Below are 26,019 nucleotides of genomic sequence, written 5' to 3' on the forward strand. Positions count from 1 at the left end.
CACTGCTTTAAATGTGTCCCAGAGATTCCGGTATGTTGTGTCTTCATTCTTATTGGTTTTGAAGAACATCTTATTTCTGCCTTCATTTCGTTGTTTATCCAGTTGATATTCAGGAGTCAGTTGTTCAGTTTCCATGAAGCTGTGTGGTTCTGAGTTAGTTTCTTAATTCTTAGTTCTAATTTGATTGCACTGTGGTCTGAGAGACTGTTTGTTATTATTTCCATTCTTTCACCTTTGCTGAGGAATGATTTACTTCCAATTATGTGGTCAATTTTAGAGTAGGCACCATGCGGTGCTGAGAAGAATGTGTATTCTCTGGATTTGGGGTGGAGATTTCTGTAGATGTCTATTAGGTCTGCTTAATCCAGATCTGAGTTCAAGTTGTGGATATCCTTTTTAATTTTCTGTCTTGTTTATCTGTCTAATATTGACAATGGAGTGTTAAAGTCTCCCACTACTATTGTGTGGAAGTCTAAGTCTGTTTGTAGGTCATTAAGAACTTGCTTTATGTACCTGAGTGCTCCTGTATTGGGTGCATATATATTTAGGATCATTAGCTCTTCTTGGTGCATTGATCCTTTTACCATTATGTAGTGCCCTTCTTTGTCTGTTTTGATCTTTTTTGGTTTAAAGTCCATTTTATCAGAGACTAGGATTGCAACTCCTGCTTTTTTTTGCTCTCCATTTGCTTGATAAATCTTCCTCAATCCCTCCATTTTGAGCCTATGTGTGTCCTTGCATGTGAGATGGGTTTCCTGAATACAGCACACTGATGGGTGTTGACTTTTTATCCAGTTTGCCAGTCTGTGTCTTTTGATTGGGGCATTTAGCCCATTTACATTTAAGGTTAATATTGTGATGTGTGAATTTGATCCTGCCATTTTGATGCTAGCTGGATGTTTTGCTCATTAGTTGATGCATTTTTTTCACTGTGTTGATGGTCTTTACCATTTGGTATGTTTCTGGAGTGGCTGGTAGTGGTTGTTCCTTTCCTTGTTTAGTGCTTCTTTCAGGAGCTCTTGGAAGGCAGGCCTGGTGGTGACAAAAATCTCTCAGCAATTGTTTGTCCATAAAGAATTTCCTTTCTCCTTTGCTTTTGAAGCTTAGTTTGGCTAGATATGAAATTCTAGGTTGAAAGTTCTTTTCTTTAAGGATGTTGAATATTGGCTCCCACTCTCTTCTGGCCTGTAGGGTTTCTGCAGAGAGATCCACTGTGAGTCTGATGGCTTCCCTTTGTGAGTAACCCAACCTTTCTCTCTGGTTGCGCTTAGCATTTTTTCCTTTATTTCAACCCTGGTGAATCTGACGATTATGTGCCTTGGGGTTGCTCTTCATGAGGAATATCTTTGTGGTGTTCTCTGTATTTCCCAGACTTGAATGGTGGCCTGGCTTGCTAGGGGAAGTTCTCCTGGACAATATCCTTAAGAGTGTTTTCCAGCTTGGATTCATTCTCTCCATCATATTCAGATACACCTATCAAACATAGATTAGGTCTTTTAACATAATCCCATATTTCTTGGAGGCTTTGTTCATTTCTTTTCACTCATTTTTCTCTAATCTTGGCTTCTTGTTTTATTTCGTTGAGTTGATCTTCAATCTCTGATATCCTTTCTTCTGCTTGGTGGATTCGGCTATTGAAACTTGTGTATGCTTTGCGAAATTCTCACGCTGCATTTTTCAGCTCCATCAAGTCGTTTATACTCTTCTCTAAGCTATTTATTCTAGTTAGCATCTCATCTAACCTTTTTTCAAGGTTCTTAGTTTCTTTGTATTGGGTTAGCACATGCTCTCTTAGCTCTGAGAAGTTTGTTATTATCTACCTTCTGGAGCCTGTTTCTGTCAGTTCATCAGATTCATTCTCCATCCATCTTTGATCCCCAGTTGTTGAGGAGTTGTGATCCTTTGGAGGAGAAGAGGCGTTCTGTTTTTTGGTGTTTTCATTCTTTTTGCACTAGTTTCCTCCCATCTTAGTGGCTTTATCTACCTGTGGTCTTTGTAATTGGTGACTTTTGGATGGGGTCTCTGATTGGACATCTTATTTGTTGATGATGAAGTTTTTTCTTTGTTTCTTAGTTTTCCTTCTAATTGTCAGGCCCCTCTACTGTAGGACTGCTGGAGGTCCGCTCCAGACCCTGCTTGCCTGGAGATCACCCACAGGGGCTGCAGAACAGTAAGGGTTGATGCCGGTACCCTTTCTTCTGGTTGATGCCAGAAGGGTACCTGCCAAATGTCAGCCTGAGCTCTCCTTTATGAGGTGTCTCTTTGGGTATACGGGGGTCAGGGAGCTGCTTGAGGAGACAGTCTGTCCCTTACAGGAGCTCAAGCTCTGTGCTGGGAGCTCCGCTGTTCCATGCAGAGCTGCTGAGCAGGTACTTTTAAGTCTGCTGCGGCTGAACTCATAACTGCTTCCTTTCCCAGGTGCTCTGTCCTAGGAAGTTTGGCTTTATTTATAAGTTCCTGTCATGCTGCTGCCTTTTTTCATAGATGCCCTGCCCTGCATGGAGTAGTCTGGTTACAGTCTGCCAGCAGGGGTGTTGCTGAGCTGCCACAGGCTCTGCCCAGCTGCTGTGTGAACTGCCTCAGTAGTGGTATTCACCCTTCTCCACACTGAGCTGGACCGTCCTGGGTCCAGCTGTGCTTGCTGCAAAACTCTCAATCCAAAGCATTTCAGATTGCTTGTTTTGTAAGGGGGGTACCCACTGAGCCAGGTCTCTTGGTTCCCTGTCTCTGCCCCCTCCATTTCAGTTGAATGAGCAGCTTTGTCTCCTACACGTTCCAGGCACTGGTTGAAATGGCCACCCAGTTTTGTGTGAGTTTCTGTGCGCCAATCCGGCACCAGCTGAAACCGCCGTGCAGAAAACTCATGGCAGTTTTGGGCCCGGGAATCTCCTGGTCTGTGGGCAGTGAAAATTTGTTTGGAAATGCAGTGGGCACTCACCCTCTGCATTGTTCTTGCTGGGAACTGCATTCCGAAGCTGTTACTATTCGGCCATCTTGGAACCTCCCTCAAAATGCAATTTATTTTATAAAATGTTCCTGATACTTACACAAGTGCAGATGCAATTAGCAAACAAGAAGGTTTTCTGCACTACAGTATGGTGTGGACATGTATGGAGTGTTTCAAAGCAGCTACAGTTATCTTGTATTTTGTAAAGTGACATTTCAGTCAAGTTCCAAATCAAGGAAGATAAGGGATTGAGCAGTAATTGCAACAAATAGCCTGAATTCTTTTTTTCCCCTCAATATTTAAAAATGTATATTCAGGGACATCTGATTTTTGACTGTTAGAGCCCTAGGGTAAGCCTCCAGACCTACCCCCTCCAAAAAAAAAAAAAAAACCACACATATTTCCAGGGTAAATTATATCAATTGATAAACCCCTGGTTCAAGCATTTTTGTTTGGGGGAAATTATGTTAAAATAAACACCAAATAGAGCTTTGAAAGAGATAAAAACTAAAAAGAAAATGCCTGATGGGAGAATTTCTTTGGCGATGATAGGGCCGAGCTGATTATGATATCTGCTATGGCCTGAACTTTGTCCCCTGCAATCCCAAATCCATATGTTGAAGCCCTACCCAGCAATGTGATGGTATTTGGAGATAGAGCGTGTAGAAGATTATTAAAATTAAATGTGGTCATTGTTACTGGAAAGGCGTCCCAATCCAGACCCCAACAGAAGGTTCTTGGATCTCACGCAAGAAAGAATTTGAGGCGAGTTCATAGAATAAAGTGAAAGCAAGTTTATTAAGAAAGTAAAGGAATAAGAAATGGCCACTCCGTAGGCAGAGCAGCATCATGGGCCACTGGTTGCCCATTTTTTATGGTTATTTCTTGATTATATGCTAAACAAAAGGGTGGATTATTCATGAGTTTTCTGGGAAAGGGGTGGGCAACTCCTGGAACTGAGGATTCTTCCCCTTTTAGACCACATAGGATAACTTCCTGACATTGCCATGGCATTTGTAAACTGCCATGGCACTGGTGGGAGTGTCTCTTAGCATGCTAATGTATTATAATTAGTGTATAATGAGCAGTGAGGATGACCAGAGGTCACTTTTGTCACCATCTTGGTTTTGGTGGGTTTTAGTCACCTTCTTTTCTTTTTTTTTTTTGAGATGGAATCTCATTCTGTTGTCCAGGCTGAAGAGCAGTGGTGCCATCTTGGCTCGCTGCAACCTCCGCCTCCTGGGTTCAAGCGATTCTCCTGCCTCAGCTCCCATAGTAGCTGGGACTACAGGCATGCGCCACCATACCCAGCTAATTTTATTTTTTGTAGAGATGGTGTTTCACCATGTTGGCCAGGCTGGTCTCGAACTCCTGACCTCAGGTGATCTGCCCACCTTGGCCTCCCAAAGTGCTGGATTACAGGGGTGAGCCACCATGCCCGCTGGCCAGCTTCTTTACTGCAACCTGTTTTATCAGCAAGGTCTTTATGACCTGTATCTTATGCTGACCTTCTGTCTCCTCCTGTGACTAAGAATGCCTTAACCTCCTGGGAATGCAGCCCAGTAGGTCTCGGCCTAATTTTACACAGCCCCTATTCAAGATGGAGTCCCTCTGGTTTAAATGCCTCTGATAGTCATATACATGAGATCCTAATGCAATGGGATTGGTGGCCTGACAGGAGGAAGAAAGAGAAATATCTCTCCCTATTAGGCATGACTGAGAAAAGGCCATATAAGGACACAGTGAGAAGGCATCTGCAAACCAGCAAGAGAGCCCTAACCCAAAACCAAATCAGCCAGCATTTGATCTTGGCCTTTCCAACCCCCAGATCTGTGAGAAATACATTTCTATCATGTAAGCTACCCAGTCTATGGTATTTTGATATGGCATCCTGCATAAATTAAAACAGGATAATTTCTTCATTCATTCATTCATTCACTATCCCTCTTTTAGGCACTAGAGATATGGCAATGACAAAATAAAGCTCTGGTCTTTGAGGAGCTTTTATTCTAGAGGGAAAAAATAAGTAAATCAACTAATAAAATAGTATTGGGTGAGAAATGATAAGTGATGAGGAGGAATAAAGAAGGGTAAGGAGGATGGAGGAGTGGGGAGCAACTATTTTTTGCAGAGTGGTCAAGGAAGGCCTCATGTATCAGATGATCTTTGAGCCGAGACGTGAAGAACGTGATCTTTGGGTTATCTGGAGGAACAGGATCCTGGGCAGAGGGAACAAGTGCAAAGGTCTGGAAGCAGACCATGCGAAGTTCAGGGAATAGCAAGGAGGCCAGTGTGTCTGGGGCTGAGCAAGCCATAGGGAGAGTAGTAGCAGTTGAGTGACCATGGCATGAGCTGTGTTGTGTAGAGCCTTATAGATCTCTATAAGGGCTCTGGCTTTAATTCTGGGTGAAATGAGAAGCCATTTGTCTTAATCCATTTTCTGTTGTCATAACAGAATACCATAGACTAGCTAACTTATAAAGAAAATAAACTTATTTCTTATAGTTCTGGAGGCTGAGAAGTCCAAGAGCATGGTGCCAGCACCTAGTGAGGGACTTCTTGTTGCATAATGCCATGGCAGAAGACATACAGCAGGAGTGCCCTGTGTGAGACAGCAAAAGAGCAAAGGGTTCTCTCTGCCCTGCCCTGCCCTCCCCTACCCTCCCCTGCCCCCTCCCCCGGCCCTCCCCTCCCCTCTCCTGCCCTCCCTTCCCCTCCTTTCCCTTCCCTTCCCTTCCCTTTTCTTTTCTGGACAAAGTCTTGCTCTGTCACCCAGGTGGGAGTGCAGTGGCATGATCTCAGATCACTGCAATCTCTGCCTTTTGGGTTCAAGCAATTCTCATGCCTCAGCCTCCAGAGTAGCTGGGACTACGGCCATGTGTCACCACCCCTGATTAATTTTTGTATTTTTAGTAGACACAGGGTTTCACCATGTTGGCCAGGCTGGTCTCAAACTCCTGACCTCAAGAGATCCGCTTGTCTCGGCCTCCCAAAGTGCTGGGATTACAGGCATGAGCCACTGCGCCCAGCCTGGAATTCACTTTTATAACAAGTCTACTCCCATGATAACTAATTCATTCTTGCAGTAACAACATTAATCCACCCCTGACCTAATCAACTCATACTAGGCCCCACTCCCAACACTGTTGCAGTGGGGATTAAGTTTCCAACACATAAATTCTGAGAGACATATTCAAACCACAGCACCACTGAAGGGTGTAGAAGTCAGGAGTGATATGATTTGACTTCCATTTCAGAAGACACATTCTTATTGTTGAGTAAATAGTGGTGACTTGGGGAAAAAAGCAGAAGAATGAAACTCCGTCTCAGAAAAACAAAAACAAAAACAAACAAACAAAAAAACTCAACTCTAGTTCAGACAAGTGAATGTGTACAGTGAGAAATTTATTCTTCAGTGCATTTCTACTAAGAATGCTGGACCCCAAGAAGAAAATTGAGTTATTGTTTCTTTTTTTCCCAGGCAATTAATTTTTTTAAATGTAGACACTCTTTGTTGATCAAATAGAGAGTAATTTTAAGTTTTGTTTTTGTAATAGGTGAAGCATTCACAGAGTTCAATATGTAAAATATATAAAATGGCCACCAGTGATATATCCCAGCTCTTATCCCTGAAACACCTAATTCCCCATCCTTCTGTTCCTTTGTATTCTTTCAAAGTCTTTCTTCTTTCTTTTTCTTTCTTTTCCTTCCTTCCTTCCTTCTTCTTTCTTTCCTTTCTTTTTCTTTCCTTCCTTCCTTCTCTCTTTCTTTTTCTTTCTCTCTCTTTCCTTCTCTTTCTTTTCTTTCTTTCCTTCTTTCTTTCTTTTGACAGAGTCTTGCTCTGTTGCCCACGCTGGAGTGTTGGAGGGCAGTCGAACAATCATGGCTCACTACAGCCTCAAACTCCTGGCTCAAGCAATCCTCCCACCTCAGCCTCCAGCGTAGCTAGGACTACAGGCACATACCACATGCCTAGTTAATTTTTTCTTTTTTTTTTTTTTTTTTTATACACAAGGTCTTGCTATGTTGCCCAGGTTGGCCTCAAACTCCTGGCCTCAAGAGAGCCTCCCACCTTGGTCTTCCAAAATGCTGGGATTACAGGTATAAGCCACCTTGCCCAGATGATAGTCTTAAGTCTTTTTTTGTTTGTTTTTTTTTTGAGATGGAGCTCCTGACCTCAGGTGATCCACCTACATCAACCTCCCAAAGTGCTTGGATTACAGGCATGAGCCACCACACTCGGCCGATAAGTCTAAATTTTACAAATAAACACACATGTATATATATGTGTGTGTATGTATAAGGATAAATTTCCCCCTTTTTGCATAAATAACATGTTATGCCTACTATTCTCAAGTTTGCTTTATACACTTAATATATTATTAGAGATCATTCCATACCAGTACATTAAAAGCATCTTCATTCTTTATTATAGCTACATAATATTTCATTTGATGGATGTATCATAATTTATTTTACTAGTCTCAAAATATAGTTCTAAATATAATTGCAATTGACAACTCTAAAAACAAATTATAATCCAGTTGTCCAACCACAGGAGAAACTTATACACAAGCTAAATTATTATTCTTACAATGAATTTAATATTTTCTTAAATATTTCAAAAACTTAAGACTTAGCTCCCCATCAGCGGTGATATTTTTAAAAGAAAACAAGATTGACTATTTCAGTATATAAGGGATTACATTGGGGTTATTATCAATGGTACATTAGGAATTTTCAGAAACTTGTTAGGTTGAAACTGATAAAATCACCAAAATGAGCTTTGAATGTATATGTCAAGAGTTCCAAAAAATGTAACTTATTGCAGTGGAATCATTTATGTGCTCCAAGAGCCTTACTTGCTTATAGGTGAATGGAATTGTGTGTAATTATCCAGAAAATTCAGTGCATGTCCTAGCTGGATAATTTAGCCTCTTCACTAACCAGACCCTCGTCCCCTCAATATTGCTTGCATTTTTCTACTGCTTGACGTAGTAAACCTGTGTTTCTTTTCACTTATAAAATAAAAACCTCTAGAATTAATCATCTCTCTCTGCCTTATATTCAGTGGGTTCTGATTTTGTAGTCTCATAGAAATAAAAATGATATTTAGTGGTATTGAAAGTAAAGTTTAAAAATATATTATTATAGAGTAAAACTGATGTATTTTTGTGAACATGTCTATGAATTTGCACACATGTATGTATAGATGTATACACCATCACAATAAGCACAGACAATATGCTCATCACCTCCACCCCCCTAAATTATATTACATCTCTTTATAGACACCTCCTACCTCCACACATGATAGGTGACAACTACTGATGTTTTCATCTCTATAGTTTAGCCTTTTGAAGAATGTCATATAAACGAATAATACAATATAAAATCTTTGGAATTATCGTTTCACTCAGCAAAATGCTTTTGAGATTCATCCAAGTTGTTGCATGTATCAATAATTTGTTCTTTTATATTGCTCAGTACTAGAACATTGTATAGATATACCAGTGTTTATCCATTTACCCAAAGAATGACAAAATTTGAGTTGTTTACAGTTTTTAATGAGTATGAATAGAGTTACACATATATGTACACGTTTTTGTGTGAACATAATTTCCCTAGGGTAATTATCTAGTGGTAGGAATGCTGGGTCACAGGTTAAACGTTAACTTTATAAGCAACTACCAAAATTGTTTTCCCAACTTGTACCATTCTGCATTTCTGCCAGCAATGTATGAGAATTCAGATTGATCTGCATCCCCTCTGGCACTTGATATTATCAGCATTTTTAAATTTCAGCCATTTTAATAGGTGTATAGTAGTATTTCATTGTGGTTTTTTTCTTTTGCATTTCCTTAATAGGTAATGATGTTGGACATCTTTTCTTATTCTTGTTTACCATTGTACATTCCCTTTACTGAAGTGTCCAAGTATTCTACCAATCTTTAAATTGGGTTGCTTGATATTTTTATTGTCGATTTTTGAGAATTAAAAAAAATATGTATTCTAAATACAAGCCATTTTTCAAATACATGATTTTCAAAATTTTCTCCCATTTTATTGCTTGTCTTTTTTTGGTCTTAACATTTTACAGAGCAAAAGTTTTACATTTTGTAAAGTCCAGTGTATCAATTTTTTTCTTTTTTAGATCATGCTTTGATGTTATGCCCAAAAACTTTTTGCCTAACACCAGCTCAAAGATTTTCTCCTGTGTTCCTTTGTCAAAAGTCAACTGACTTTTTATAGTATGAGAATGACTGGGCTAAAAAAAAAAAAAGAAAAAGAAAAAGAAAAAATCAACTGACCAACTGAATGTAAAAAAAAAAAAAAAATTTTTGAGACACGGTCTCACTCCTGTCACCCAGGCAGGAGTGCAGTGGCACAATCATGGCTCACTGCAGCCCTGTCTTCCTGGGCTCAGGTGATCCTCTCACCTCAGCCTCTCCAGTAGCTGGACTACAGGTACTCACCACAGTGCCTGGCTAATTTTTTTTGTATTTTTTACAGAGAGGGGTTTTTGCCACGTTGCCCAGCCTGGTCTCCAACTCCTGGGATCAAAGGATTCGCCCACCTCGGATTCCCAAAGTGCTGGGATTACCAGCATGAGACACCACACCTGGCCACAACTGGCCACAACTGGCTATATTCCTGTGGATCTGTATCTGAACTTCCTATTCTGTGATCAATGTGTCTATCCCCCAGCCAATACTCTAATGTCTGATGGTAACTTTATGTTGTCTCAACATTGGGTATTGTCATTCCTCCAATTTTATTCTTTTTAAAAATTGTATGACTTTTCTAGTTACACTGCCTTTCCATACACATTTTAGAATCAGCTTGTATATAATCACATAGTTGGAATTGTGCTAAACCTACAGACCAACTGACATCTTCCAATCCATGAACATACATCTCCCTGTTTACTTACGCCTTCTTTTATTGCCTTCATCAACATATTTTGAAAATAATTATTTTTTGTGGATACATTGTAGGTTTATATATTTAGGTGATTCATGAGATGTTTTGATACAGGGATGCAATGCATGATAATCACATCATGTAAAATAGGGTATCCATTCCCTCAAGCATTTATCTTTTGTGTTACAGACAATCCAATTATACTTTGGTATTTTTAAATTCGCAATGGAATTATTAGACTATAGTCATCCTGTTATCGAACACTAGGTAGCATTTTGTTTTTGGCATATGGATTGTATATATATTTTATTAGATTTATAACCACATATTTCATTTTTTGGCTCTATTGTAAATATAATTTTTAAAATTTTAGCTTCCAGTTGTGTATGACAGTATATAAAAACAGAATTCATTTTCATGCACTCACTTTGTATCCTGTGAAGTTGTTAAACTCAATTATAAGTTCTAGGAGGTTTTTTTAACAGGTTCCTACATATACAATTATGCTGACTGAATAAGGACAGTTTGTTTCTTCTATTCCAGCCTGTGTGCCTTTTCTTTTCCTTGCCTGATTATACTGGTTAGGACTTCCCGTATGATGTTGAATAGGAGTCTTGAGAGTAAACATCCTTTCCTTCTTTCCATTCACAGCATTCAAGATTTTGCCATTAAGTATAATGTTGGCTGTAGTTGGTCTTCTGGAAGGTGTTCTTTATCAGGTTGAGGATGTTTGCTGACTTTTCAGCATAAATGGATGCTGAATTTTATCAAATGCTTATTTTGCATCAAATGACACCATCAGGTAGTTTTTCTTTTAGTCTGCTAGTGTAGTTAATTACTTTATCGGCTTTTCTAATAGTGACCCAGCCAGTATTCCCAGCATGAACCTCCTATTACTTGTGGTGTATTATTCTTTTTACATTTTGCGGATTTTGATTCACTAATATTTTTCTGAGGACCTTTGCATCTATGTTCAGGAAGGATATGAATCTGGAGTCCTGTACTGTTTTTCAGGTCTCATACAATAAGCTGAAAAGTGTTCTCTCCTCTTTTCTCTGAAAGGATGGTGTTGGTGTTGTTTCTTCTCTAAATGTTTGCTAGAATTAAGCAATGAAATCGTTGGGGCTGGAAATTTCTTTTTTCAAGTTTTAAACTAAACTAGAAATTCAATTTCTTTAAAAGGCAGGCTTTTAATAAAAAATTCCCATTAAACATTTTTTGAAAAACCAAACATCATGAGAAAGTTTAATGTCCATTTATTTTAACACTTAAAATTCATTTCAATGTACTAGCTGTTGAGGGTAGTTTTAAAAGAAAGAGATAATATGTCCTACCTTAAAACAATTACGGCACAATACTGGTGAAAAGTCATCTCAAACGGATCTTTACAAATATGTGACTAAGAAAGTAATAGGATGGAACAATGGTTAAGAGCATCCATGGATTTTGGCAAATGGCAAACTTAGATTTATATTTGGTTCTGCCACACTGTAATCTTGGGCAATTAACTTGTTGAACTTTTTTTCCTTCTCATCTATAAAAAAGAAATAATATCTATATCACTGAGTTGTGTAAGGATTAAGTGACTTAATGCTTGTCAAGAGCTTCATACAAAGTAAATACCTAGTAAGTAGTAGCTATCATTAGTGTGACTTTTCAGGAAAAATTACAACCATGTAGAGAAAAGCAGTATAGTGCTATAGATTGAAAGTAAGTACCTTTCATATGCTAGAGAATTGTGAAACCAAACATTCTAAGAAAATTTAAGAGTTTATATTTTCAATTTTATTATTCTGTAAAAGATTAGCATTGGTTTTAAATTCACAGAAAACCATATGGCTTGAGATTTATAATTTTTTTTTTTTTTTGCAACTACATCCTGACTTTTTGGAATGTTCTCTTTATCAAATACCACCTTATAGTCTCTTATTAAATGAAAATGTGCTTGCTTTTCTTTCCAAATATAATTTTTTAATGCACCATGCTCTCCCTCTATCTGCCCTGTCCAATGTCTTCATACCTTTCCTGCAGGACAGCAAGTAGAATCGCCCAATTTTTAAGATACACTATATTCTTTTCTTTTTTTGATACTGAGTTTCGCTCTTGTCGCCCAAGCTGGAGTGCAGTGGCGCAATTTCGCCTCACTGCAACCTTTGCCTCCCGGGTTCAAGCAATTCTCCTGCCTCAGCCTCCCACGTGGCTGGGATTACAGGCATATGTCAGCATGCCCTGCTAATTTTTTTTTTTTTTTTTTCCAGTAGAGACAGGGTTTCATCATGTTGGCCAGGCTGGTCTGAAACTCCTGAACTCAGGTGATCCACCCGCCTCAGCCTCCCAAAGTGCTGGGATTGCAGGCATGCAACACTATGCCTGGCTAAAGATACACTATATCCATTTATTGTCTTAATAAATGAGGTAAAAACAAGCAGACTGGTGCAAGTGGAATATCAAATTAGCTTACATGAAAAGCAAGAAAGCAGACAATTTACTTTGGAGATGGCCTTTCTTCTATTAGTCATGACGTTATTGTGGTCTCAGCAAAACTGATTCTGTTTAATCAATGTTTCTCATCTTTTGCTAAGTTGGCTGCCTTATCTTTTCATGTATGCCTAGTCTTCAAAAACTTAGAGAATTAAACACTACTGGGGACAGTCAGGCATAAAGTGTGAGGTAGGCAATGCTGTAAGACATAGAAGGGAGAGAATAGTGTTACTGCAGGTAGAAGAAAGAACTTTTAGGAGAGGATGGAATTTCAAAGAGACTTTGAAGGTTGGGAAGCCTTTGGGGACAACAAATAAAAGAAAGGTTGCAGTGAGCACTCTGGATAGCTGAAAGATGAACAAAAAGGCACACAGGTGTGAATGAACTTGGTGTTTATGTGAGTAACGTTGCACAGGGATAAAAGGCAGAGGGTGGTTTGGAAAAGCAAATGTGCTGGAACATGAGTGCCCACAAGCATATATCTGAGGCAGAGGGGCTGGGACGTTTGTCTTTTATAGACAAACTAAACTGTTACAAAGGTGGTGTAATTTAGTTATTTAGAGTATGGGCTCTGGAGCTAGGCTTGCCAAATTGTAACCCTGGCTTTGTAAAGGTGTCTCCCCTTTGTCCCTCCCACCCCCCCACCCCTTTCCCAGGAAGGACAGAAGTTAATCATTGGAGACAACTCTGGACCCTTAGGAATCAATAATACATAACGAAGTTTATTACCTAGCTTTCATATTCCGCTAGTTCTCTCATATAGTCACCTTCCCAAATTTGCTATGCTAGAAGCTCAAAGTCCTTTCCTTTATAGAATTTTTCTAAAAATGTATTGTTATTTTGTTAAGCTGCTATGTAAGAACAAGTTCTAACCACCACCCTTTTGAGTTACTCATCACTGTGCCACAAAGAGGTTAATAAATGCTTGCTTTTATTAATTTGTCTTTTGTCCATCTAATCTGCATGAAGTAACTTAACTAACTTGAACTAACTTAACATGGGTAGAGGGAAAATAATGCTTTTTCCTCCTCTACCAACATCAGGAGTCAGATTATGGAATGTTTTGAAAACTAACAGAATTCTCGATCTCTTGACCTCGTGATCCGCCCACCTTAGCCTCCCAAGTGCTGGGATTACAGGCATGAGCCACCACACCCGGCCCGGAGCCTCTTCTTTTGGGCAGATAGTGGGGATGCATTTCAGCCCCACTTGCCCCGTTGTGCAGGGAATGATCTCAACAACCTTGCTTGGTGACCCTGGACCCAACCAAGGCATTGGTCATTGTAATCAATTCCTTAATGTTTTGCCACATTCTTACTTGTCTCCCTGCAATCCATTCTCCACGTAACAGAGGGATTATTTTTAAATCACCAATTTGATTACTTCATCCCCCACTTTTAAAACCTTTCCATGCATTTCTGTTGCTGTTAGGATGAAATTGCAACCCCGTAACATGGCCCGCAAGATTCTGAATGATCTTGTTCCTAGCTCCCTCTTCATCCTGACTGGCACCATTCCCCTTGATCCTAACTTTTGGCCACATTGCCTTGTTTTGTTTCCTGAAACTTGCCAAGTTTCCTCCTACCCCAAAAGACTTTGCCTGGAAAGTTACTCATGACTTAGTCTGGCTAATGTCTATTCTTCCTTCAGGTTTCAATTTAAATGCCACTTCTTCAGGGAAGCCATTCCTGAATCTGCAATCCGAAGCAGATTCCCTCACAGCACTCTATTCTTTAATCATACTTAACAGATTTGTAATTGTATATTCGCTACTGACTTAATATCTTTTTCCTACTCTATACTGTAAGGTCCAAAAGGGCAGGTATCGTGCTTGACTTAGCCTGGTGCCTTTCATTTATCCAAGTTTCTATAAGTGTGCAGTATATAAGTGTTCTCTATATTATCTATTATATTGCCGGCAAAGGCCTTCTCTATGCCAGCAATATAACAGATGATAGAGAAACATGCAACCAATCAGCAAGCAAAGCAAGCAGACAAGATGATTATGAATGCCATGGCACTATCATATCGTAGCTCACTGCAGCCTCGAACTCCTGAATTCAAGTGATTCTCCCACCTCAGTCTCCTGAGTAGCTGCAGCTACACGTGCATGCCACTGTGCCTGGCTAATTTTTCTTTATTTTTTATAGAGACAGGGTCTTGCTATGTTGCCCAGTTTTATCTGGAACTCCTGGCCTCAAGCCATTTTCCTGCCTTGGCCTCCCAAAGTGCTGGACTACAGGTGCCAGCTTGTCTTGTTCATCGATGAATCCCAAGGATAAAGCTGACTGCTAAACATAACTGAAGAGTCTGCTTCATTCATGTAAAGTCCAAAATAGGTTTTCCTAATGGGGTAGATGGTTCTTCTCCAAGAGTTCCAATTCAGGAACGAAGACTCCTAACTAGTGGTTCTGCCATCTTCAGCATGCGGCCATAGGAGTAAAAAGAGAGGCTGGGCATGGTGGCTTATGCCTGTAATCTCAGCACTTTGGGAGGCTGAGGCAGGAGGACTGCTTGAGGCCAGAAGTTCAACAATAGTAAGTTGCCATCTCTCTCAAAAAACAAACAACAACAACCCAAAAAAAAAAAAAAAAAAAAGAAGGGAAAAGCATGAAAGATTGCTTGTGGGGGTTTCTTCTTGTTTTTTTAACAATGGGTTAAGGCTGCATGGCTACACCTAACTTCAAAGAAGGCTGGACAACACAATTCTATACTCAGAAGAGTAAATGGGTCTGGTGATCAGCTAGTACCTTCAACAGTACCTGGCACAACATTCCATTATGAAGAAACAAAGATCAATTAGAAATGGAGCAACACCTGTGAAAGAAGGGAAGAAAAAAAATGAAATGGAACTTGTTCTAAAAAAGTTTATTAATGTATACCCAGAAATCAGTATTATATCTGATCTAAGAGTATAATGAATTTCCAGGAATCTAGAGATTTTCTCTAAAATAAAATTAGTGAATTTACAGATTTGTTTCTCAGGACAATAAAGATTAAAAAAATTAATCTATTTTCCACTTTAATTTGTCACCTTCAAGTTTTCCATTTTATTTCCTCTGGGTTTTAGCCTTCCCATATCTGGTCACTTCACTAAGTTCACCAAGTCACTTAAGTTTCTCCTTCCTTAGGTTTGGATGCTTGCATGAGGACAAGCTAAGGCAATCTGTGAGGACAAGCTAAGGCAATCTAATAGAACAGTGACAGATGCATACTAAACATAAGGGAACCTGTGTGGATGGAGCCACAGCAGCTTGGAACTTGGAGATGTGGCCCTAGATCACCATATACATTGTTTGCATATATTTTTATGGTATTCTTTATAATTTTCTGCTCATTAGGTAACTGTAGAAATTAAATACTGCAGAAATTTGAATTCTACATTCAGACTAAAGCAAACACATGGTCACGTGTGTTAATCTGTTTGTACTTAAAGTTTTTCCATTCTAAAAACTGGTTTACTGGTCCTGGACTAAATCTTAATATTAAAAGCACAGAAACACAGGGCTCTAAGGGAACTTATTCACAAGCATTCACCTTAACTGAGTCAATTCAGAAGGGACCTAAAATCTATTTTTTATCCGCCGTTAATCGATTTATCCGCCTGAGAGAGAAAAACGTGAAACATTTTGAACTCTTATCAATAGGCTTTAGCTTACTTTTCCCAAAAGAGAATCCTCCCTGAGGTTGTCGGAGAGCGCAGTCCTGGAGGGCAGTTCCGCATACAGGGGAAGGAAATTTTAGAGTCGAGCGCTGCAGGCGGAGACCCAGTGCGGCTGAGAACCGGCGATGCGGGTGTTCCTGTGACCCTTCGAAGGCAAAGGACTGCACTTCCATCAGAAAGTTAGAGAAGCCGGTGCAGAGTAGCCAGGAGTCCTGTTCACCCGGCAGGAGCAGGGGTGCCGAGTAGGGGGGATCCTTGGTCCGCAGGCCGGCCGCAGACAACAGCCCGAAGTGCTGGGCGCGGCGCCACAGGACGCCCGCCACGCCCCACACCGCCCTGCAGGCGAACGCGGGAGGCCCCGCCGGGCCGCCGTAGCGCTGCGGCTCGGGCCGCTCCTCCCGCACCGCCCTCCGCCCCCAGCCTCCCGGCGCCGCGGCAGCTCTCTGGGCAGGCAGCGCCGCCGCCGCCGCCGCCGCCGCCGCCGCTTCCTCCTCTGCAGCCGTTTGGCCGCTGCGTGACGCGTCGTTTCCTCCCAACATGGCGGCCAGGGCAGGTTGGCGGTGATGGAGGCCAGTCCGCGGCCGCGGCGGGTGCTAATCCCCATAGTAGCCAGGGCAGCTCTGCTCTCGCCTGGCCTCTGAGAGCCGCCACCACCTCGTCCCTCAGTCCCCAGCAGACAGCCTCCGGGCCGGGCTTACAGCCGCCAGGGCCGGAGGGACGAGTGAGAGGGGCGGCCAGGACGCGACCCCCCCAGGAGAAGCGGAGGCCCGACGGGTGCGGCTTCTCCGGGGCGGCGAGGACCTCGACGCCCGGCGCCGGCCCCGCGGCTGGTCCCGATCACCCGCCCCTTCCTGATCCTGCCGCTGCCCTCCACGCCTCCACTCCCCCACCTCCACCCCTCTCCTTTCTCTCTTCTCTTCCTTCCTCTCCTCCTCCTCCACTCCAGCCGCTGGGAGCCGCGGGTCGGACAAGCCGCCGCCTCGTTCTCCGCGTCCATGTATGAGGGGAAGAAGACGAAGAACATGTTTCTGACCCGGGCCCTGGAGAAGATTTTGGCCGACAAGGAAGTGAAGAAGGCGCATCACTCCCAGCTGCGCAAAGCTTGCGAGGTAGCGTTAGGTGAGTGGAGAGGAGGCCCGGGGGATGGGGTGCTGTGTGTGTGTGGGGGGGATGGTGGAGGGGACGGGACGGGGGCTCCCGCGGGGGTTGGGGTCGCCCGGGGCTTGCCCGAGGCCCGCACCTCTGACCTCGGGGAGCCCTCGCGGAGCCTGGCTGGAGTTGACAGGAACTCAGCTGGATATGGGGCAGAGGTGGGGTAGAGGAGGAAGGGCGGTGAGCTGGGCTCGGGGAACACGGGATACCTGGGTTCGAGGGTTGGACTTAAGAGTGAGAGGATTTTGTTGGTGGACCGTGAGGTACAGACTGGATACCACCCTTTGTGATGAAGCAGAAGATGAGGTCTTGTTTATTAGCTTGGAAATTGAGGTGGGGCCGATATGTCAAGATTGGGCGTGGGAAGGGTTGCGTATCATAATTAACAATAACTTTTTCGTTTGGCGAGGTACTTCGGGAAGATAGGCTGCTGAAGTTGTTTCCTTGTTGACAGTCTTGAGAAGGGGTTTGCAAGAGGTACAGTTCATTCTGACATCTCTCCGCCTCCGCCACAGGAAAAACAGAGTAATTTTGTATTTGACTGGGCTGACCTGGAAGAACAAGACCAGTGATTAAGGGGTGAGGGTGGGAGGTGGCGGCATGAAAGCAGGGCAGCAAAGAACCTTTAGATAAAATGACTTTAGGTGACACAGGAAGGGAGGGTTTGAAATGAGGAAAATGAAAAAGACAATGACACCCACCAGCCACATGTCTGGACAGTGGCGGCTGCCCTCAAGCTTGAATTGTGATTTATAGTTCAGATGGAAGAGATCTAGTGTAATGAAGCCCGCAGCAGAGAAAATCCGACAATACTTACGAGGTTAGGCAGATAAGGAATTGTTAAAGGGACAACATTGTTAGATCTATTGCATCCATCAAAGGTGAAACCGTTTGAGAGATCAGAACATTTAACACAAAGATGAATTCCTAATGCTTACACTTTATAGCACTGGAAATACACTGGGTCAAACTGGCAAGAAAAGGAAGCTTGTTAAATAGGATTTGGGGGAAAAAAGCATTCTTGAAAGGGGAAAAATCCATAATAACTTAAAGTATGCTGAAGTTAAGGGGTCAAGACAACTTAAAATTAGCTTTTAATTATTAAAATAAATAGAAGGCTACTATTTAATTTGCGGTTATATACTGTATTTTTTTTCCCCCTACATCGTTGGTAATATGGAAAACATCGAAGAAATTTCATCTTAAAAAATTTGAATCTGTATTATAATGGGCTTAAGTTTATTTTTTCGCCTTATTCATGGACCACAAATTTCCATTTTGTTATTTTTGTAGCTAACAAAAGACTGTTCCTGGTGTATGAGAAGACAGTTGTATAGTGACAAATACAGAATTCATATCTAGGTCCTGAAAGGAATAATTATTAAATTGGGGTGAGAATGGGGAGAAAGTGATTTTAGGATTTTTTAAAATAATTGTTATATGTAGATTTATAAATTACTTGATGACTAAAGAGCTTCAGAGAGATTTAAGTTAAAGTTATAAATTGTTTGTTTTTTGAGACGGGGGCTTGCTCTGTCACCCAGGCTGAAGTGCAGTGGCTGCCTCAAACTCCCAGGATCAGGCATTCCTTCTGCCTCAGCCTCTCAAGTAATTAGGACTGCAGGCACACCACCATACCTGGCTAATTTTTTTTTTTTTTTTGGTAGAGATGGGTTCTCTCTGTATTGCCCAGGCTGGTCTCCAAATCTGGGCTCAAGAGATCCTCGCACCTTGGCCTCCCAAAATGCTGGGTTTACAGGCGTGAGCTATCTCTCCTGGCCTTAAGTTTTTTATAATTCAGATTTTTCATATTACAACATATTTTTAATATGTTAAATTGTAGGTATCAAACTGAAGAAATGGAGTGTGTTGTATGTATGTATGTATTTTCCTTCTCCAAAATAGTAACATAAGTAAGCATATTTTAATGGAAAGCCTACTGGAATGAGAGTCTCAGATCCTCGATTTAAATCCCAGTTCTGTTACATTGTAGTATTAACCAAGTCCCTGGGCCTTGAGTTCTCTGTAAAATTAGGGTATTGAACTTAATGATTGTATGGTCACCTCTCCGCTAATGTGCTGTGAATGTGAATGCACTGTCCTGTTAACTCGTGCATTGAATATTCCTGCCACTCATCAGCAGCATCTTTAGAGGGCCCATAGCACTCTAAATGGCCCTTGCCATTTCTGGAGGTAGGGATTACTTGATGTGTGTGCCAACTGTACCAGGGTTGTCTATTCCAAATTTTACAATTTTGCCCCCTCTGTATACTCAATAGAAGCTTTCTATGAGGAATGTAACTATCTAGGCGGGGCCTAGGCGCCAGAGCACTTTATTTACTTGCGATGTATAAGGCATTTCCCCCACACATTTCATAAAGTTACACTTAGCCCCCTGCAAAGCAAAATCTCAGTAATCTCATGGTAGCTAATTCCTGGTGAACTTTGTTTCTTCCCTTGCAGTTTATCTACATCACCACCCAAACATAAATTGATAGGGTTAACTCATTTTGTTTTTGCAGAAAGTATGTCTTGCAGGAAGATGGTACCCCCGAATATGTATTGTCCTTGAACCATTAGAAGGCTTATCTTCTCCTCTTCAATATTGAGACTGGGCCCAGGCCCACTTTGATCTGAGTAATCTATGTACCCAGAAAGCAGGATGGGAAAGCAAACTGGAAAGGCCTGATTTAGTCATCTCTGGTCTATAGATTGTGAGTGGGTGGGTGTTGGATGCTGGAGATACAAAGATCATTTTGTAGGTGGTGTTATAACCCTTCTAAATACCCACCTGTCTGTATTCATTCTTCCCCCAAATATTTATTGAGCATACAGTTGAAGGGAGATGGACAGTAAACAGGAAAATACATAGTATGTCAGACTTTTAATCCTTTTTTGTTTGAAAATCATTGTATTGGGATTTGAGTAGATTTCAGAGTATTACCATTCAAAATTAATTCAGCTACCTTTTAATATAATGACCAATTATAAATAGATTTTCTGTAAACTGTACTCATGAAATTGCAGCTTATCATGTATTCTTAAAACTTTTTTTTTGCTGAAAAGTATAACTTTTATGAAACATCATCTAGATGAGGGTAGATTTTACTTTATTAAAACAGAATCCATTCTCAAAGACACTGTATCAAGGAACTTTTATTTTCACAGAATGAAAAATAAACCTTTAAAGGGATGCAGAGTTAATATAGAACTTTTTTTCAAATTATCTCAGACTTTATTTTGAAGTAAAGAATGGTTAAAAAAGAGACACACACACACACACACACACACACACACACTGTTACAACTGATGTGTTAAAAAAGAGACACACAGACTCTCTCTCTCTCTCTCTCTCTCTCTCTCTCTCTCTCTCTCTGTTACAACTGATGTGAAGCCCACAGGCCCAGGAACAGCTCCAGGTTGCCCTCTTTTGGTACTTGCCCTACTACAGCTATGCAGAGAGAGGGAGTCTAGGCTGCCCTAGCTTAGCCTGATCCATTCCTGCTCTTGAGAATCCTGACTTAAAAATAGTCTGGCCATCTGCTGGCAGATGAGACAACAGCTGAGTTATTTTTAGTTTAAAAGAATTTAGGATTGTTGTGGGATTGGGCTTGAAGGTAGCATTGTTTGTCTGCTAGGGAGGGTGAAGTTGGGACATATTCCAGCAAGGCCTCTAAGGTTTAGAAGTTTTTTTTATGTTAGTGTTGTGACTAGTTCAACTTATGCTTTCTGACATCGAATATCTATGAAGATACTCTGCAAATGTTAGGATGAAAGAGTTGAAGGTTGGAAACTGGCACTGATAAAAAATAAGAGTGAAAGAGGTGAAGAGGTGACCAGAAGAAAGTTTTAAAGGGAAGAGAGGCATATACTAGCAGTGGTTAAGGGTAAACCTCCCTTATTCTTCCCAGGAAGAATATGGGAAAATAATGGAGATAAAGTTGTTAGGGAAGTAATTTTTGCATCAGACAGGGTATGAATTTATATTATTCATCATATTATAAAGTGATCCTGCTGACATAGTTTTTTTATGTACGAGTCTATTACCTGTAATTATAGTTTCATCCAGAAATACAGTATTTGAGACTCAAACTTTTCAGAACTTGCTTCCTTCTGCCCCTTTATTTGGGTTGGTGGTGTTATAAAAAGGGATATGTGGGTGGAGGGGAAATTACTTGAATGCTTTGGGCCCTGGTTTTATGCTGCATTTGGTAACGTAATTTTCATCACTTTTCACCATTTATGAAAAAATGATTTATCCCCAAACAATATCCTGCCATCAGTGAACACCTTAAGTATAATTTAAATCCATTAACAAATCTTTGTTTAAACCTTCTTTGATATCTAAAGTGAAAGGTATTTTCAATAAGCCAGGCTACCTGAATTTTTGAGATTCTGTTGTAGCAGCCATGTTGGACTGAGACAAGAATGCCTACAATTACCACTTCTATTTGTTTCTTAATAGAGTTATTGGATCATATTATAGAAGAAAAAAGAGTATAATTAGTAACGTAACTGAAAGATTGATCCTATTTGCATTTGTTCTTTTGTTTCATATTTCAGATTTGTTTTTAGGACACTTGCTCCAGAATAGTGTTGAATAAAATAAATGTTGTAGAGTACAAGTTCTTAGAGAGGCTCTTTGTAGAAAGTAAGTTTGGGTTGAAAAAATAAGTTTGGATCACAGTGTATATTTCCGTCTTGGAAATTGATAATGCACGTGAATGTAGTTAAGATTCTGAAAAGTCCTCTAAGAAAGACACCCGCTCAATTTTGTTTAATGAAGTTTTTCCTGAATTTATGTGATCCTTTTTCATTGGGTATTAACTCAGTTAACTCCCCTAGGACACATTGTTCCTTGTAACTTACTTTCGGACACTGGGGAAGGAAAGGCAGGTACAGTAACCCTAACTATTGGCGAGACGATCTTCCAGAAGAGGTTTGAGGAAACCAGTACATAAACCTGTGTTTCCCTAAACACAGGTCTGGGGAAAGCAGTAGATGTGTTGATAGTGTGGGAAGGAGAAGAAAGTCTGAAATAAGGAGCAGTTGAAATGATCGCGATCAGAGGACTGTTTGCTGTCTTTCTTTCCAACCCTATCTAGGGGCAGGTAACTCATTTGTGTCTCCTGGTAAGGTTTAACTTACAGAGAAAATTGTGAATGGAAAATAATTTGGGGAAATATTTGTGATAATATTCCTCACATAATGGAGGAAGGATATTTGAAAAGGAAAAATATACATGAGTAAATTATTGTTGCCATTCCAAACTAGATATATATTTCAATCAGATATTTGTTGAACTCATATGTGCTAGATTCGACTTCAGTGGTGGATATACAACAATGAACTAAATATGCTGTCATAGAACATACATTCTAGTGGGGTGAGGGTGATAGTAACAAACTTATCTTCAGATTGTTATCTGAAGAAATAGTTCAGAAGGTTAAAGGGAAAAAGGTGGGAGTGCTACTTTAGAGTTGTCAGGAAAGTCCTATCTGTGAGATGACATTTGAGCAGAGAAGTGACACAAGTGAAGGAGTTAGTCTTTCAGATGCTTGGATGAAATAGAAACAGAGGAAACAGCCAGATGGATGTGTGCTTGGTTTGTCTGAGGATGCTAGGAGGCATGTGTGGCTGGGAGAGAGAGACAGGGAAAGGTAGCAGGGGAGGGCAGATTTGGGATTTTAGTGTCAGCATGTTTATATTTTTAAAGGTTCACTGTGGCCAGTGACTGTGGGGACTTACACTAGGTTGGTGGTAGTGAAAAGGGTGATAATTGTGCGCATTTGGAATTATATTTTGGAGTTCACAGGATTTGCTGATGTGTTGGTTGACAGAGGGGCTGGCATCCAGTCTCGTAGCCAGAGCTTCAGGGTAGAGAAAGATGACATTCACCTCAATGGAGGACACTAGGATAGAAAAAGCCTTTGGGAAATATGTTTTTATATAGTAAAAATTTTCATCTTGCCTTTTATATGTATTTAGAATGTTTTAATGATAGAATTTTCTGATGATATAATAGGATATTTTCTACTGAGAAAATAATTTCAGTTTTGTCTTGCTAGGTTTTTTGCTGGGAGGTTTTTTACTAAAGAAATGAGCCTTTCACTTGTCTGGTTCTTTTCCTGTAATAGGAACTTTGTGGATGTAATTAGTGAAGGATCTTGGGGTAAAATTGAGATCCTCAATTTAGGGCCTTTAGGTGAGCCCTAAATCCAATGACTGGTGTCCTTGTTAGGAAGAGGAAGGGACACAGTCACATACAAAGGAAAAAGGCTGTGTGAAAATGGAGACAGAGATCAGAGTTACTGCTGCCACAAGCTATGGAATGCCAGAAGCTGCCAGAAGTAGGAAGAGGCAAGGAGGTATTCTTCCCTGGAACTTTTGGGTGTAGCATAGCTCTGCTGTGACCTTGATTTTAGATTTTGGGCCACCAGAACTATCAGAGGAAATTTCTGTTGGTTTAAGCCACCAAATTTATGGTAATTTGTTAAGGCGGCCTTAGGAAATGAGTGCAAGTTCCCTTTTATCCTAACTTTTCAGACCCATTTTGATTTCTTTTTCCACTTGCAGAGTCTACTATACATATGTTTACAGAGTCAAATGCTGTCTTTGGCTCATCTCTGACTGTTTCCTGAATCTCCAAAGCAGTTATTCTGATGCTTTAGTGTGTTACAAGTAGAGGCTCTTGAAAAGCTTCTTTAAAGAAAAGGTCTGGTCTCAAGTATTTAAAAAGTTTTGTGTTCTGCTTTTGATATTTTGTTTTGCTTAGACTTAGACTTGATATAACTAAATTTGTTTATATAACCTATGTTATCTTTTCATTCAGAAAAGACTTTGAAAATCTTTAAAATATTTTATATTACCACTGGCAGTGTCTTTAGAAAACTCCATGCGAAAGTATTAATTTTTCTTAACAAAAATGTATACTTTCAGACCTTTTTTTTTTGAGACGAAGTCTTGCTCTGTCACCGAGGCTGAAGTATAGTGGTGCAACCTCAGCTTACTGCAGCCTCTGCTCCCCAGGTTCCAGTGATTTTCCTGCCTCAGCCTCCTGGGTAGCTGGGATTACAGGCATATGCCACCACGCCTGGCTAATTTTTGTATTTTTAGTAGAGACAGGGTTTTAAACATGTTGGCTAGCCTGGTCTCGAACTCCTGACCTCAGGTAGTCTGCCCGCCTGGGCCTCCCAAAGTGCTGGGATTACAGGCGTGAGCTAGTTCGTCCAGCTGAGACGTCATTTAATCAGCTGTTTAAAAACCCTCATCTATCAGAACTTTGCTGAGAAATGAAATAATAAAAATATAAGCAGCCAAAGTAGATATCATGAAGGCCAAGCACTTTATACAGAAGAGACTCTCTATGGCTTTTACTCAGTTTACTTTTATAATTCCAATAAGTTTGATAATTTAATTTTTTAAATAAAAGAATCCTTCAAATCATTTTCAAAAGTGCAACTACAACAACAAAAATTTACCATGATACTCCTAGCTGAAGATAACCACTGTTAACTTTTTGAAAAACAACTTTCTGATGATTTACCTACTATTTACTTTTTTTGAGTATGATTTTTAGTAAATTTAATGAATTACGAAGCCATCAGCATAAATCCAATTTTAGAATATTACCATTACCTTAGTAACATCCCTGGTGCTCTCGTTGTCATCTCTAGCTTCAGGCATTCACTAATCTATTTTCTGTCTGTAGAGTTGCCTGTTCTAGACATTTCATGAGATGCAGTTAATACACAGGTGGTCTTTAGTTTCTTGTTTTTTTCAGTATGTTTTTGAGGTTCATTCATGAAGCTTGTAGTCATACTTCATTTCCTGTTATTGAAGAATAGCATTCCATTGTTTGTATAGCCTACATTTTGCTTATCCATTTACCAATTGATGGATATTTGGGTTGAACGAATAATACTGCCATGAATATTTGTATATAAGTTTTTGGACGTAAACTTTTATTTCTAGGTTGACAAACTAGGAAGGGAATTGGTGGGCCACATGATAAATTTATGTTTATCTTTTTAAGAAAGTACTCAATTCTTTTCCAAAGTTCCTGCACCATTTTACACACCCACCAGCAGTGTATGAGGCTCCCCATTTCTCCAAATTCTCACCATTTGTTATTGCCTGTGTTTTTAATTTTAACCATCCTAGTTATGATGAAGTGTTATTTCATTGAAACACTGTTAACTTTTTGAAGTACAGATTGAGTACCCTTTATCAAAAATGCTTGGGATCAGAAATGTTTTTAATTTTGGGTTTTTTTGGAGTTTGGAGTATTTGTATATACTTAATGAAATATCTTGGGGATGAGATTGAGGTCTAAACATAGAATTCACTTATGTTTCACATACACCTTATACACATAGTCTGAAGGTAATTTTATGCACTAGTCTTTTTTTTTTTTTTTTTTTTTTCAGACAGAGTTTTGCTCTTGTTGCCCAGGCTACTGTGCAATGGTGTGATCTCAGCTCACTGCAACCTCTGCCTCCCAGGTTCAAGTGATTCTTCTGCCTCAGCCTCCCAAGTAGCTGGGATTACAGGCATGCACCACTACGCCTGGCTAATTTTGTATTTTTAGTAGAGACAGGGTTTTACCATGTTGGCCAGGCTGGTTTCAGACTCCTGACCTCAGGTGATCCACCTGCCTTGGCCTCTTAAAATGCTGGGATTACAGGTGTGAGCCACCACACCCGGCCTTATGCACTGTTCTTAATTTTGTGCATGAAACACAATTTTGACTGTGACCTATCACATGAGATCAGATGTGAGTATTTTTTTCTTTGAGAGGGATTCTCGCTCTGTCACCAGGCCAGAGTGCAGCAGCACGACGTTGGTTCA

At 40.5% G+C, this 26,019-nt stretch overlaps 1 protein-coding gene across 2 annotated transcripts in view; it reads right to left on the bottom strand.

The window, feature by feature from the left end:
* Positions 1-16,601, bottom strand: part of LOC108315519 — a 25,303-nt gene extending 8,702 nt beyond the window's left edge. The window contains exons 1-3 of one of the 2 annotated variants that reach the window (XM_017544881.2): positions 16,012-16,601; positions 15,103-15,169; positions 12,143-14,903 (exon numbers count right to left, since the gene is read on the bottom strand). In XM_017544881.2, the coding sequence (XP_017400370.1) occupies positions 15,105-15,169; positions 16,012-16,555 (609 nt within the window). In that variant the 5' untranslated portion in view covers positions 16,556-16,601 and the 3' untranslated portion in view covers positions 12,143-14,903; positions 15,103-15,104. Of the gene's footprint in view, positions 1-12,142; positions 14,904-15,102; positions 15,170-16,011 lie in introns of those variants that run through there. The other variant, XM_037744346.1, reaches the window with a different exon arrangement.
* Between the last annotated feature and the right edge of the window lie 9,418 nt (positions 16,602-26,019).

This window comes from Cebus imitator, unplaced genomic scaffold (genome assembly GCF_001604975.1).
Source record: "Cebus imitator isolate Cc_AM_T3 unplaced genomic scaffold, Cebus_imitator-1.0 Scaffold9, whole genome shotgun sequence".
NCBI lineage: Eukaryota > Metazoa > Chordata > Mammalia > Primates > Cebidae > Cebus > Cebus imitator.